The sequence below is a fragment of the Morone saxatilis genome, unplaced genomic scaffold (genome assembly GCF_004916995.1).
Source record: "Morone saxatilis isolate NCDOM2014 unplaced genomic scaffold, NCSU_SB_2.0 Contig24, whole genome shotgun sequence".
In the NCBI taxonomy this organism is placed as follows: Eukaryota; Metazoa; Chordata; class Actinopteri; family Moronidae; genus Morone; species Morone saxatilis.
The window spans coordinates 11,205,815-11,220,783 of NW_023339807.1; the positions used below are offsets into that span (position 1 = coordinate 11,205,815).

A 14,969-nucleotide genomic window follows, 5' to 3' on the forward strand; every position below is an offset into this window, starting at 1 on the left:
GTTTGTGTAGCTTAGTTTGCTACGTATCTTAAAATCTGTCAGGTTGTTTTAAACTGAGATGCTGGATGAGACAGACCAGTCACAGAATGAATGACTGATATGAATACTCTAACTTAACTCAGTATTTTGATTTGAATAATGAACAGTGGGATCGCACATAGCAGATTATTCCACTTCTGGTGAAATCTTTTCTCTGAAAGGTGTGTTCTTTCATTTGGTAAAGCTTTCTCTTCATCAAAGGTCATATGATACATATATATATATATATGTATGTATATATGCGCTTATGTACATATAAACACAAATATATACACATGCACATGTATATATTTTTTATATATATATCATTATCATTATATATCATTATCAAGTGATTCTGATTTAGACATACATTCTTATTTCCATTGTTATTCAGCAGGTTGAGCTTGAACCGCTAAGACATGTCAGATCTAATACTGATAAGTTTGCTCCCGAGAAAATAGAATCATTCCAGCTGTGTATTCTGTTTGTTGTAAGGATTAAGGGTTCATGCTGCTAACATGCATACCAGCAGGAGGATTGACTTTGACAACCAATAAACTGCTAACAGCCACTGTGTTCATGTAGAAATGCTGTGAACCTGGCGGTGTTAAAGTTGAACGAGCAGGGACTGCTGGACAAACTGAAAAACAAGTGGTGGTATGACAAGGGAGAATGCGGCAGCGGAGGAGGGGAGAGCAAGGTTAATACACACACACACACACACACAGATACAAACTAAAACACACAAACATAGGGGTTACACTAGGTTAACAGGTGTAAAAAGAATGTAAAGAAGAAGCACAGTTATAACACCACATGTGAAGGCAACAGACAGCAATATTAGCAATGCCAAGCTCTAACTTTTCAAAGAGAACAAATGAATACTCATTAATGCTACATATAGATACTAGATTGAGAAGCTGCTAAGAGCCACCAGCAGGTTGCGTTGTAGTCTGTGCTGCTTCTTCCACAATTGTGTTGCACCCTGTTTGGTGGAGGTCAGGGTTAAGGCAGGCTTCAGGGGCAAGGCCAGGGTCAGTTGACCTCACACCAGATGGCAGCAACAGTGCAGGAGAAGGGCTATTGATAAAAGAGTTTGTGCAACCTGGCCAAACTCTTTTTATCTATGGCTCTGGCCTGGAAGAATACTGCTGCCTTTTGACTGCAGTGCCTCTCATTCTCTGTCTCAGGGGCCAAACAGAGGGGCCCTGACAACACTGGATTTTAATTTTAAACAGCTTTGTCTAATTAATCATGTTAAAAACAGTCTAAATTGTCCACACACGTTAGCATTTGGCATTCGACAATATATAGAGAGATAGCTTATATATGTGTGTATATATATATATATATATATATATATGGTATGGTCTTAAATTTAAATAATGTGGCACATTGTAAAGCCAAGCAAATAATAAACAGTCTAGTGGGTCCTGTCTTTGGTTGCGAGATTAGAGTACGAGAACCGCTGCCCCACTAATAACATAAGATAACATTGATAATGATGTTATTTATGTTATTCCCATTGAAGAGTGCCAGTAAACCTTGCCGTATTGAAACTGAATGAGCAAGGGACCCTAGACAAGATGAAAAACAAGTGGTGGTACGATAAAGGAGAGTGTGGCTTCAAGGATTCCACTAATAAGGTTAGTTGTATATGTCTGTGGATCAGTCAAGCACACTGTCTCTTTACACTCTCAACATGCATAGTAACCTTGGTTCTATATCCTTCACTGTATGGTTAGTACGAGTTGATTACTGATGTATGCAATGTGTAGGACATCCTCAGGTAAAGCATGGGGGTGTAACTGTCAAACTGTAACTTTATTGCTGATAAGAAAAACAAGTGATGTCACTTCTTTATTCTCATAACCATTAAATCATTTGACGTGGTTTGAGGGTGGGGTAGGGGTGGTCGCTAGGAAGCTGGTGAGCCCCACTTCTTTGCCTGCTCGCCCGACTCAAGTGCTCACCTGCTGATGTAAGCAAATCCCAGTACTGCTAACTAGTTAGCGGCAGCGGCTCGTACAGCTTAGAGCCGTAGAGAATTTTTGTTCTGTGACATATAGGTAGGCTCTGACCAGGTGAGAGGGGTGAAGAGGTTGGAGGAGGGGGTGAAGGTTTTAAAGGACTGGGATGATGTGATCTCTGGTGCAGAAGTGGGTAAGCAAATGAGCAGCTGAGTTTCGGATGTATTGTAGTATATCGTAGGAGTTTGGTGGATGTGCCGTACAGAATGCTGTTGCATTAGTCAAGTAGTGAGGCGATAAAGGCGTGGAATTAATGTTTAAGCAGCTGAGACAGAGAGGCAGGGGTGAAGACGGGCAATGTTTTTTTGATAAAGGAACAGTTTTTGTAGTGATTAAGAGAAGGAGAGGGTTTGATCAAAAATTACCTAAAGCTTGGGGATTTGTGTGGAAGCAGGAACAGGGAGACATCAAGGCAAGAGGAGATATTATGGCAGAATTTTAGGGGGAAGGGGAAGCTTATAGAAGATGAAGAGGCACTGAAACACCAAGCACCAAACCTTGGGGGACACTGAGACAGTGGCTTTGTTAGACTTGTGTGTGCTCACTCTTAGGTTGACCTCAAAATAAAGTAGTTTAGATAATCTGGAGAAGTTGTTGCCTTATTTACAACTTCTTTTTTTTCTATTTTTAGGGATGTCGCCATATTTAGCAATTACAATGTTATGAAACATCATAGAAATGATGGCTAAAGCTGATTATTGAGACCTGAAAATAGCACTGGATGTTTATTAAGTAATTTGCTCACCTTTTCAATGTCTGAAGATCTTGCTGATCGAAACATTTATCAGTGAAAATATATTATCTTTTTCTGCTGCAGTATCTACAAAAACGTATATATGAAAATAGCAGATACACAAGCACACATTGATTAATACACAAACAATTTGATAAAGGGCAAGACGGTTTTAAATGTGTTTAAATTTATGCAGGTTAGGTTTAGTCAAGGTGTCTGTGACTCTGTGCTGTCCTAATCTAAATATGTATTTATTGTGTATATGTGTTTAAGATGAGTTAACTATGTGCAGATGACAGGTTAGGGATAAAATAATAAGTTAGCTGTTAACATAACCACCCCACTGACACTTTTCTCTGGATGCCTGCACTCTTCTTTTCCCTGTGTCTGTACATGTACTAGGAGAAAACCAGCGCTCTGTCTCTTAGTAACGTAGCAGGAGTCTTCTACATCCTAGTTGGAGGCCTGGGTCTGGCCATGATGGTAGCGCTGGTAGAATTCTGCTACAAGAGCCGTGCTGAGGCCAAAAAAATGAAGGTAAGGTTATCTTTTCAGATACCAGTTTGTACCTTTGTAGTTAATGTGATGTCTATTGTAGTATTTCTTTATGTGTGAAATTCACATTTCATAGAGGTACGGAAGAGGATTAAGGCCACGTGGAAAAAAATGAGTTCTGATTTTTTTTTTAAATAAAAATTCTGGCTTTAATCTTAGAATTCCGACTTTAATTATTATTTTTTTATCATACCATACCATGTAGGTAACACTCAGCTCAGATTTAGCGCTCAGATTTTGATTGCATGCCCTTTTGGACTAGACTGCATTAGTTTTAGCTGAGTGGCCTTTATAAACTATAGCAGCTGAATGTGTGTATAGGAAATCTAAAATTATGTTTGCAGTGCTGTACAGAATCATCAGTCCATTCAGTCCACACAGATTTCTATATGTGTGTGTGTGTGTGTGTGTGTAGATAGATAGATAGAGAGAGAGAGAGAGAGAGAGAGAGAGAGAGAGAGAAACGCTCATTATAGCTACCTTCTTCAATGAGCGTCACGCATGCCGTGCTGACGTCACCGCGGAGCCACGCTGCCAGTCCAAACAACTTTTCCACAGCAGCTCCACATCACACCGCGTCCCGGAGCCGTTCACCGAAGTGCTGGGATTTAACAAAGCAGCCGTATACACCAGCGGAAAAAAAATAAAAAAGGTGTCGAAGAATAAGCGGAACGACATAGTTTTTGCTTTTGAGTGTATATAATTTAGTTTATTTTCTCAGTATCTACTTTTTCCCCCCACTTTACAGCTGACTTTTTATTTTTTTTGGAAGTTAAGATGAGGAATCTGCGGTTGTTGTTCCTCGTCGGGCTGGCGACTGGGTTTGTCAGTGAGAAAGTAAGTAAGCTGGTTTTTAATTGCGGTTTTGTGTGAAATATCGAACAACTAACGTCACATAAAGCCTGTGTGTTATTTGACTCGATAATGTCGACTTTGTGTCTTTCTTTTATCCCGAGAAAAGTCACTAAATATCCGCAAAGACACGCTTAGAAAACCTTCCACAACGTTTGATTTTGTTCGGTTGCCACTTTCCCATACAGGCTCCCTTTAAAATCAATGGGAACATGTTTTAAATGCCCTAAATATAATGTTAAAGCGTAGTTTGTTCAGTATGTTGTTCATTTAGTTAACAAACTTTAGCTAATTGGTCCACCTGGGCGTGAAGTATTGCTAAGAGTGATGAAATATACACAAGCTGTTTCTGAACCTTAAACAAACCTTATCTTCCAGGAAGCAGTGTTTCTATCGTTGCTGTGCGGACTAATGCTGATTTACTGATATTCACTCATACACTGTGTACTCAAGCCAAGTTCAGGCGTCCAGTTGGTGTCAGGTTCACACAGGGCCAGAGTCTGTTCAGCCTCTAGCTCACAGCTTTGACATTTAAACCCAAACCTCCGGACCTGACCTGCATTTCTCACCCACAAAGAGCTCGGGCCAAGGGTTTAAAATGTCATGCAAAAAATGAAATTCTGTATCAGAAAATAATGAATATTTAACTAGGATAAAAATGCAAAGAATGACAAAATCCTTCTGGCTGACCTGACAAGTCACAAACTAGACACAAATTTCTCTGTGTTACTATTTCCCTTCTGTGTGTCTGTCTGTTGTAAAGCTGGAAAACACCTGGAAATGCTAAAGCGGAGCTCTGTACATTGTCTCAAGTGCAAAAAAATATCCCTGTTGCACGATTTATTGAGTGGGAAAGTCCTAAATGCGAGGCCACCTCTCCAGAAACACATGATGTTGATGATTTATGGACTGTATATTGTAAAAGGGAGAGCGCTGAATGGCTGTGATCACTGGAAAGCGACTTTTTTAGCTGCAAAAATTGTACTTTTATCATCTCGTGATGTGTGTCATACTCTGCTCTACACGTGCCCTTTACTTCATGCCACTAATACACAGACTCCAGTCCTAAATTGCTGGGCGTGATGGGTTACGGCGTATATTCAGACTGTCTCTCTCTCGGAGTGTGGCTGTAGAATTACTGGTTAGTCCGTCAGTGATGTTACTCACATGTGAAAGATGAACGTTGAAGCAGGCTTTCTGCCCCGTGACACTTTGTGAGCCGGTAGTGGTGGTGTCATTTTATGGATGGATGGATGGATGACTCACAGTGAGTCTCTCTGGGCTTGTTCAGACAAGCAAGTTTCTACGTGGGATACATGTAGTTTAACATCAGAGTAGGCAGGAGGAAGATTGTGACACTTCCTCTCATAATCATTCATGATTATTCTTCCGATACAGATCACCATAACACACATGTGGCAGGAAGAGCAAATGCTGATTAAATGGTAAACTATTAATGGAAACATCCATCCAGAGCGGTGGAGAATTTGTAGTTTCCTGTGTATTAGTCACAACGCTGTTCTATATATGAAGGCAAGACTGTACACATCCCGTCTGTCTGACACCGTCTGATTGGCTGCCGGACTGTTGTATGGCATTTTTGTGACTTTGTTGTTTGTATGTCTGTCTTTGAATCTCGTCGTGCCCTTGAGGGATTTTCACCCAACTGTCAAATACGCACAACACCTCAATTAGTTGCTTTTACAGAGGGGAAATACCAGCGCGGTTTTCAGCACATATGGATGGTGAGCTAACTCGCTCTTATACTGCTCTTTGCTCCAGCACAGAGCTGTTCACATTTTTATGAAAATCGTATCTTCTGCCAAATAGTGTGCCTTTAGTTTGGGATCAGCAGATTCAAATAACTGTGATACATATCTCAATTAAGGACATAATATCTTTATTGGGACACTTTAAGACATAAAGTAGATACTGTGTCACTTTCTGGCTGGTAGTATCAAACTTAAGAGTTTGGGGAAAATGCTTTTATACCTTTATGTCTTTCTGTACAATCCTACCAAACTGTAAAATATCAGTTCACCCCACATCGCCTCCCCTCTCTTTTACTGTCAAATAATTTTGCTTTGTATAGCCTTTCGGAGACTATAACAGCTGTTAAACAACTAAACAGATACATTTGACGTCGAGGGGTCAGACATTTTATGACTCGTAGCCTTGGTCAAACATACGCCCCCTCATCGCGGCGCTGTGTGCTGCTGCTGCTATCTAGATGGTGATGACAGCTCTGCTGTGTACTTATGGCTGTTACACAACTCTCTGCCTGAGTGCTCTCTCATTATTATTGATGTCCAGCCCATTGGGGGAATATTTTACTGCAATAAGTCCTTATCCAGCGGACACAAATATGGATTTGTTGATTACAGCGTTTAATAAGTCACTCATACAGCTTGCCTGTTGCGTGTCTGTAGTGTTTTATCACTGCGACCTGGCTGTTTCCAGAAAACTGTCTTCACTTGGACAATGCACCGGGAGACCAGATGTTCATATACAGTCTGTGTGTGTGTATATGTGTGTGTGTGCTATGCTTATATGTATGTTTTCCAGATGTGTGTAACCTCCGAGTGACTCAGTCGACTCTTTCAGTGAACCCAAATGCATAAGTTCTTCCCGGCAGGGGGAATGGACAGAGAAAGTGATAGCTGATTTTATTTTGCTTTTGTGTTTCAGTGTCTATGTGACATTGTCTGTACTTGTTTGGGAACACTTGAATTGAAACAATCAGTCGACTGATCAATCAGTCAATTAACATATAGGGATTCCCCATTCATTCTGATCATCAACTCATCTTAAGTAAAATTCAGTTTTATTTCATTATAACTCAGTATGTTTGAGTTCTGCACTGTTAGAAAGAAGTAAGAAATCACTTTGAACTGGGTATTTGTCCTTATTTGCTGACATTTTAGTAACTAAATTGGGGGGAAAATGATACATTAATCAGTAATAAAAATTAGGACTGTAGGGCTCGGCGATATTTCAGTTATTATCATCATCTATCAACATATCATCACGTTAGCCTTCCTACACATTTCTGATCTGATCCGGTTCTGTTTCTCTCAGACACGCTATGAATAAAAATGTGCTATGTGAATATGAATATGTGAGTGTTCGCTGTAATGTTTAATTACTTTGAACATCAGTGAATTTTCTGTGTGTTTGTGCATACATTTGCCATATTTGATTACTTATTGATATAGGCATGTATCCCTGTTAGTGGTAATAATAGCCATGCCCTTCCTCACTGTGTGCGTGAGGGATCTTGTTTAGAGTACATGTACGTGGTGGACGTGGTGTGTTTGGCAATCCATCAGCTCGGTGGCACCTGGGGTCACAGTAGGACTGGTTGCTGTGGCCTTAAAAGGGAATCCTGCTCATTTTCCAGCATGTACATCGTGTGCCTCCTTCGCTGGGACAGTTCCATCAGTATAGATATGAGCATGAGCTGCTCTATATCAAAGCTAAGCAGACCTGACACACACAGCCAGTGATGTCCAACATGGAGCTATGAGTTTGACAGTCAGCAGCTCCGAGCCTAAAACTTAAAAGGTTAAAGACGGGGCATTAGGAAAACATACAAGGAAGGCAATATGAACATCACATTTGTCTGCCTGCAGCAGTTCCAGTTCTGTGCGGGCGTCTCTGCGCGTTTGGTTTCGACAAGCACAGCATCTGCTTTTGTAATCCCCGCTTGACGACAGCAAGAATGTGAGAGCCCCTTCTGCTGTTTGAGTCAGCCCTGGCATTATGAGCCTCTGCTGTCTTTTTGAAAATGGATGTTAATGGTTTTGTATTTGGCCTGTTTCACCACAATGCGAACACAACATCTGGTTCGCCTCATAATGGGGTTTCTCTTGTTACATCTCAGTTAGAATGAATAAAAAGAGGGCTCTCAGAAGTCACCAAGGAAATGTAGCTCAAAGGTTAGTCTTAAGCCTAGATCTACTGTTTATTGATAAACAAAATAGCTATACATGCTGCTTGCAGGTCTATGCAGAATGAAGCAACTGGTGTTATTAACTGAAGTGTTTTGGTTCCTAAAAATAGAATAAATACACTCATTCGGTTCTTCACGCGCAGAAGAACGTGTCAGTCAGAGCACCATCAACATGGCTTGTTGGGTTTTGTTTGTTGCCTTTCGATTATTGATCATCAAAGGAATGAAAGCCCAGTATTAGCATGTGGAGACTTTAAGAACTGATTTATACATTTACATTTTATTTATTTATTTATTTATTGCGCTAAAAGTTCGACCTCCTCACGCATCTTCTCCTATGTCACCAGCACCTGTTTTACAAGAAACATACAGTACTGTCCCTGTGTCTCTCCTTCCGTTCCTTTCTCCAGCCTCCCTCCTTTCTCCCTCTCTCAGCACCTGTGTTAGTGGAAGCATAGTATACATACCAGACATACTTTAGGTCTCAATGGGCCATATTCATCCATGTCTGTATGTGTGTGTATGTGTGTGTGTCTGTCTTAATACCAACATCTGCTGAGCCTTTCCTCTCCTTTTCAATTTCAGACTCATTATCTGCTTGCTTTCTTTGATTCCCATGTTTTCTGATGTCTGCCTGAGCCGTTTTGTACGTTGTAATAGCTTGCTCTCATCTGCTTCAGACAACCCTATTTCAACAAGCTAATGAGTAACATCATCTATTTCAGTACCTCATCTCTTCGGCTCAAGCCTAGTTTCTTTTGTCAGACTGAGCTTCAGATGACGAGACAAGTGGGGTTTTGATTTTCATCATTGGGAGTGGGAGGTTTTTCCTGAGCTACAATCTTATGAAAGTTTCTGTTATTTTTTCCTGTGTGTGTCCACCTGCCTTTGAAGCTGCTCTACTTCCACCACCTCCTCATAAACACACTTAGATGTCTGCTGTCTGGCTCTGTGAAGCATCACAAATTACTGCCACAGCACATGAAATGAACAAGAAACCAGCCTCCGTCTACTGCACATGCTACAGTATGGATACAGATCCATAGCACACACAAGACACCAGTGAACTCTCAGCTCCCAGCATTGGTCACTGGTTTGTGAGAGCTATTGTCTTACTCCCAAACTGTAGAGACGTTCACATGGTTTCGATTAGGGGAAGGAATTTTTGCAAGTGTGAATAAAAGTGATTTATGGGACTCCTTTTCTGTCTACGTTAGTATTTCTCTCCTGCTTTAATAATAATACCTGTCATTTGGTTTTGTCTCCCAGCTCTTCGTCTCCTCCCAGTCACCCTTCTCCACAGCAGATGACCTGTACCTAGAGGGTCGAACGTCAGGTGACCTCCCTATAGATGATGAAGACGGTGAAGACGACGGCTCAGGCTCTGGGTCCGGAAATTATGGTAAAAAGGGGACTGTTTGTTCTGTAATTGTTTTCACTGTGATTCAGTTAAATTAACACAGTAAGAATAAATCTTGTGGATAATTTATTTTTCTTTTTGAAATAATAACGTCGACAGTCCAGGGCCCTGTTTCCCAAAAGCATCTCAAAACTAAGATGATCTTAGGCCATAGACTTACAATGGGACTCATATTAAAGTGCTTTCTGTGTATTTACTGTAAATCACAGCAACATATTTGAAGCAATTGTACTTTCTAGAGCTTTATACTTCTATAGAGAGACCGTGACCTCTCTAACCTACACAATCACATGTCTTCAAATGCAAATTTAATTTAGTTTTACAAAAGGTTTCTATCTCAGGGTGTGTTTCCCGATCCACCGTCTATCCGCTCAATTACGCATGTCAGACAGATGAGCAATATATGCACTGTAGACTCACGTGCTTGTGTATTCAGACACAGAAGCACTCACTCAACAGTGTGCCAGATGTTTGTCCTGAGGTGATGTGGAGTTAACCAGGTGAGGTTTTATTGGAAGCACGCAGATGTCAGATTACTCTCTGCCTTTATTATCAGTGACTCACTTTCATGCCCACAGTGACTGTGTTGAAACATTAAGTTAATTCAGAACATTCAGTGGGATCACAATTTAAACTAAAATGTGGTTTGGTAAATTCCGTTAAGTCATAAAACCCACAGACTCCTCCTGCATGTAAAAGGAACTTGTTAATTAACAGTCAGAGAACATTTTAACATGTGTAACTGTCCCATGAAAACCACAAAGTGCCAAAATGTCCACTTGTCATGAGCTGAGAAAATATGCCCTATAGCTTTGTGACAAATACATTTTCAGATAATTCAATATATTTAAATTTATTTTTTTATTTTATGAAGTAAGAGGATTTTCTTCCATACAGTAACACTAAATCCTTATCTAAAAAAAATCAAAATCACTTCATCATTTGAAGATGCATTGTTGTCAATGACTCTGTGCCAAACTTAAGTCAGTTATGGTGCTAGGTTGAAAGTAAATCAGATATAATTTGTGGTGATTGTTTTCTCTTTTCCAGCTTTCCCCAACTTCACCGATCAAGAGGAGAAACTCATGAGGTTCCTCAACCTCTCCAGGACCACAGTCTCCAAAGAAACGATTCCAAATCAACCACAGCCAACAGCAGACTCTCCTCACGACCCACCAACCACAGCAGCAGATAGCCAGGATCCACCAACCACAATGAAGGACTCAGAGAACACTGACGAGGAGGTAGAATAATGCTTTTCTCTCATACAAATCCTTATCTAAAAGTTAGAAAATCTTTATCACTTGGCTTTAATATAATATATAATATAATATAATATAATATATGCAATTGATACTGTTTCTTTGGCCACCTTGAATGAACCAAAACTCTCCCATCCATTTTGCATTTAGACTTTTATTGTTATACAGTTAGACTATATATATATATATATATATATTATATATATATATAATTCTGCTTCTGCATCATGTAAAAATAAAGCTTAACTAATGCATATATTCCTCCAGATGGCAGGTATTGGCCCAACAGCTGATTGGTTCACACAGAAGACCAGTGTCAGGTCCACCAGAGTGCCTCCCAGTGAAACTACCACAACTGAATTCAGCATAGACATCAGTGTAACCAAAGATACCGATGACGACAACAGTCTGGATAGGTGGGATGCCACAACACCCAAAGACAATGGAGATGAAATCCAGATGAGCGAAAATGAAATTCTGGTCAAAAATGGCCATGGTGGCAGATTATATGAGATAGACTCTCCAAAAGAGGTGTCCTCTGAGAACCTGTGGGAGAGAACAGAAGTGCTGGCAGGTAATTAAGATTTAGATTTTTGATACATACATTTTGCAATTAGACTACTTAAACTAATCTTTTTGTGTTTAAAATTCACATTAATGTTTAAATATACTGTGACACATTTACAAGAAAACTGTCACGAAAATAAATGTTCATCTTTCTTTATGCTCTCTCCAGCTGTGATAGCATGCGGAGTGGTGGGATTCCTTTGTGCTGTTTTCCTCCTCCTCCTCCTCGCCTACCGTATGAAGAAGAAGGACGAAGGCAGCTATGACCTGGGAGACACCAAACTTTCCACAACAACCTATCACAAAGCACCTACCAAGGAGTTCTACGCCTGAGCTGGACTTTAAATGCAATCTGCCTCCTCCCTATCAGGACTGAGAATGGATCTATGAACAACTGAAGACGATTCCTCTTGATGAAGTTTGAAGTCAAGCACCTCTTCTGCAGTGCTCCTTCCATTTTCTTTCTTTCATCTTTCCTACCTTCCTCCTCTGCTTCCCTTTCACATCTCTATATGTGCTCAGTGTTTGTGAAGAGGTCATAAGAGAACAAATAAGACCATTAAAATATATTCCTATCATTCAATTCCAGGAAGGGAGTTAGACATTTAAATACACATTAAAAGAGGAATCTTTTCACAATGGATCATAACTGTTCTAGACTAGGAAACCAACTTCAAAGTATTGATATCACTGTGCCTTTTAGACCTACATTACTTCTCCCAACTGAACCACGATGGGCCGGGCTTCCGTTCTGCTTTGCAGACAAATTAATTGTCTCATTTAGCCTGAACTATCCCAGCTCAGCTAAACAAAATTAAGGAAGTTCACAAAAAAATAAGAATAGCTTTAATGCATTTTGAATGCTGTTATTAGAAACGGTACCACATCGTGGGATCCCTACAAAAATTGAAACCTTCTTGCCTTTGTTTGAAGTCAAATTTGCTCTGTTACATTTTTCTTTGTTACATTTCATTTTCTGCAGCTTTCTTTGCTGAATTGAAGATTTTTTGTTATGAGGAATGAGTATGTTTTTTTTTTTTTTTCATAAGCTGTCCAGTATTGATATGAGAGATTTTGTTACTCTGCAGGTACATATTTTTGTTGTTTTCTCAGATATCTGACTTATTATAGAACTGACCAAATATAAATGTGCTTTATTTGTCTTTGGAAAATTATTTTTAGTAGCTTTTTCTGTGTTTTTTTTTTTTCTGTGGTTTTTTTTATTTTATTTTATTTTTTTATAAATGTTTAGAGATTATATCGCCATAAGCCATTTTTAAAGAGATTTCAGTTTTGTCATAGTATTCAAACAGCCTTAAGAAGTTAAAAGTCCTTCACTTGCATCTGTCCAACATTAGTAATATTTTCAGTGACTATTTTATTTGTTGACTGAGTGCAGCAAGCACATGGGACAGCATTGCTAAGGTAGAGCCAAGGCTAATGTCTATAATTCAGAAACCGTAAAAGTGACCAAGGTTTTCTGACGACAGCCAAACGCATTCCTTTCCGACTGTCAACTGTATACAGCTACAATAGCATGTTTGAATTTAAGGGGACAGTGACAGCTTTTAGTGTCTAAAGTCAGGGCTTATTCACACAGCAGGGTTGGAGAGTTAAAAAATGCAATTAATTCTAGGTGTCTGTTTAACTCTCAACTGTATTTGCTACTTACAAATTCTTTTTAATTAGTCACAATGCTACTCTGAGTGTAAGCACGTCAGGTTTTAAACATGTTTCCTCATCATCAGTCTTTACCTCAGCCAGCCAACCAAAGAAGCAGGGGATCTTTTTAGAAACTTTTAGAGCTTCAGTAAGGATACAGTTAACCGCAACGACAACAGGGTGGTATTCCCTTTTGAGCATAAACGCATATTATTTTTACTTGTATACACCCTGTTAAATATATATTTTAGTGAAAATACTGGGGATTTACCCTATGTATAGTCTTTGATGAATTTTAACCAGCTGCCTACTGCTTATTATGTGTCAAAGAACAATGCTTAGCCTCTTATTGAAGCAGCTCTATTGGTGGCCTTACAATCTTTATGAAAAGGTCAAATAATTTTTTTATTTTATTTTTTTTTTAAGCCAATTTTGGTTTTTAAGATTACTGGAATAAGCAGAGAGGTGTGGCTATAATTGAATATAGCCACACGTTCTCATTAAAATTGGTGTCAGATCGTTTTAGTTCTGTTGTTCTGACTTTGTTGACTTTGACTTTAATGTCACATAGCAAACCATTTAATCACTATAGGCATTTCCTTACAGGATTGTAATGGCTATTTTTTTGTTTTCAGATTATCTTGTGTCAAAGGTTACTGCCCCTATCTGTTGCAAACGTTGTAGCAGCAGTTTTTTATTAACAATTTGATTCCCTTCATCAGGCAATGTAACATCAGTGAAAGTTGGTGTGTGAGTCTACATATATCTTTTGTCCTTTAGTTGAGGCTACTTAATAGTGTTTACATGATATTATTTCCTTTGCCATAATAGAAAAGACTATTTTAAAGCTAGTCTATTTTATCTGAATGCAAACTCAAACTACCTATTGATTATGGCCTGAATAAACAGGACGATCTTATCACTAACCCACTGTGACTTACTGTTGATAAAGGTGAAATTTGTTAGGCACCTGAATCCTCAGTGCCTCAAGAAACATTGTACACATTCATTTACAGTACTCTTTTAGAATTCCAGCTGTGCACAACCACAAATGTAATAGTTATGGGAAAACCCCTTGACTTGATGTCTGTTGTCCATACCAACATTCATACTGACATAAACCATACCCACAGAGGGTTAAGACAGCGGGTTAGCACTTGCCAGCAATCACACAGGTGATGACACACAATAAACTTTCTTTTCAAGGATCTATGTAGGTTTATAAAGTATGTTGGTGATACTATAATTTATATGTATTAATTTATATTTGCTTAGACAATAATCCAGGTTAATATGTCAGTGATAAATTTGGATTGTACAGTATTCACAGCCTCTTTGTGCCTACTGATCAGTTTGTTTTATATTTATGCTTTTAGTGTAATTGACAAGCCTCGGTTCAATTCATTTTCAATTTCAATATCAGTTGTGTAGCTTTCTAAAAATTTCCTTTTTTTCCTATGAAAATATTTCAAATGATCAAAGTATAAGAATAAGTTTCTTGTAAATATACTGCAACTTTCATTTTTATTTTAATCAAAGTTGAATATGAATTGACTGAAGCCTTGATTTTAACAAATAAACACCTACACAATGAAGAGGACCAACCAAAAATCAGTGTGGAAATAAAATGGTGACTTAAGCACGTGCGGTGGCCAATAGAGAACTGTGTTGCTGAAATTGTGTAACTTAAGAGGTTCACTACTGAATAAAAGACGTGGCTTTAATGCAATTCTAAAACTGGCTGCTTGTAATTTTTGGGCTGCGGGGATTGGTCTAAATATAAGCATCCATTCTTTCACTCTCATAAGCACACACCCACAGACGTGTTCACTCAACAGCATGTGTGCTGATGTTCAACCACAATACCTTTTTATTGACTGTTATCCCTTTCATCCGCCTTTTTTATCTGTCTTTC

The 14,969-nt window shown here is 39.0% G+C and overlaps 2 protein-coding genes across 2 annotated transcripts; both read left to right on the forward strand.

The window, feature by feature from the left end:
- Window positions 1–6: 6 nt before the first annotated feature.
- LOC118335718 (glutamate receptor 3-like) lies at window positions 7–3,454 on the forward strand. The gene is made up of 4 exons (XM_035672143.1): window positions 7–721; window positions 1,553–1,667; window positions 3,187–3,321; window positions 3,416–3,454. Exons 1-4 carry the CDS (start codon window positions 681–683, stop codon window positions 3,452–3,454), a joined length of 330 nt encoding a protein of 109 aa, XP_035528036.1. The 5' UTR covers window positions 7–680.
- A 432-nt stretch (window positions 3,455–3,886) lies between these two features.
- Window positions 3,887–14,791, forward strand: LOC118335835 (syndecan-2-like). The gene is made up of 5 exons (XM_035672292.1): window positions 3,887–4,176; window positions 9,413–9,545; window positions 10,614–10,807; window positions 11,093–11,399; window positions 11,562–14,791. The coding sequence occupies exons 1-5, from the start codon at window positions 4,117–4,119 to the stop codon at window positions 11,723–11,725; spliced, it is 858 nt and encodes a 285-aa protein (XP_035528185.1). The 5' UTR covers window positions 3,887–4,116; the 3' UTR covers window positions 11,726–14,791.
- The last annotated feature ends 178 nt before the right edge of the window (window positions 14,792–14,969 follow it).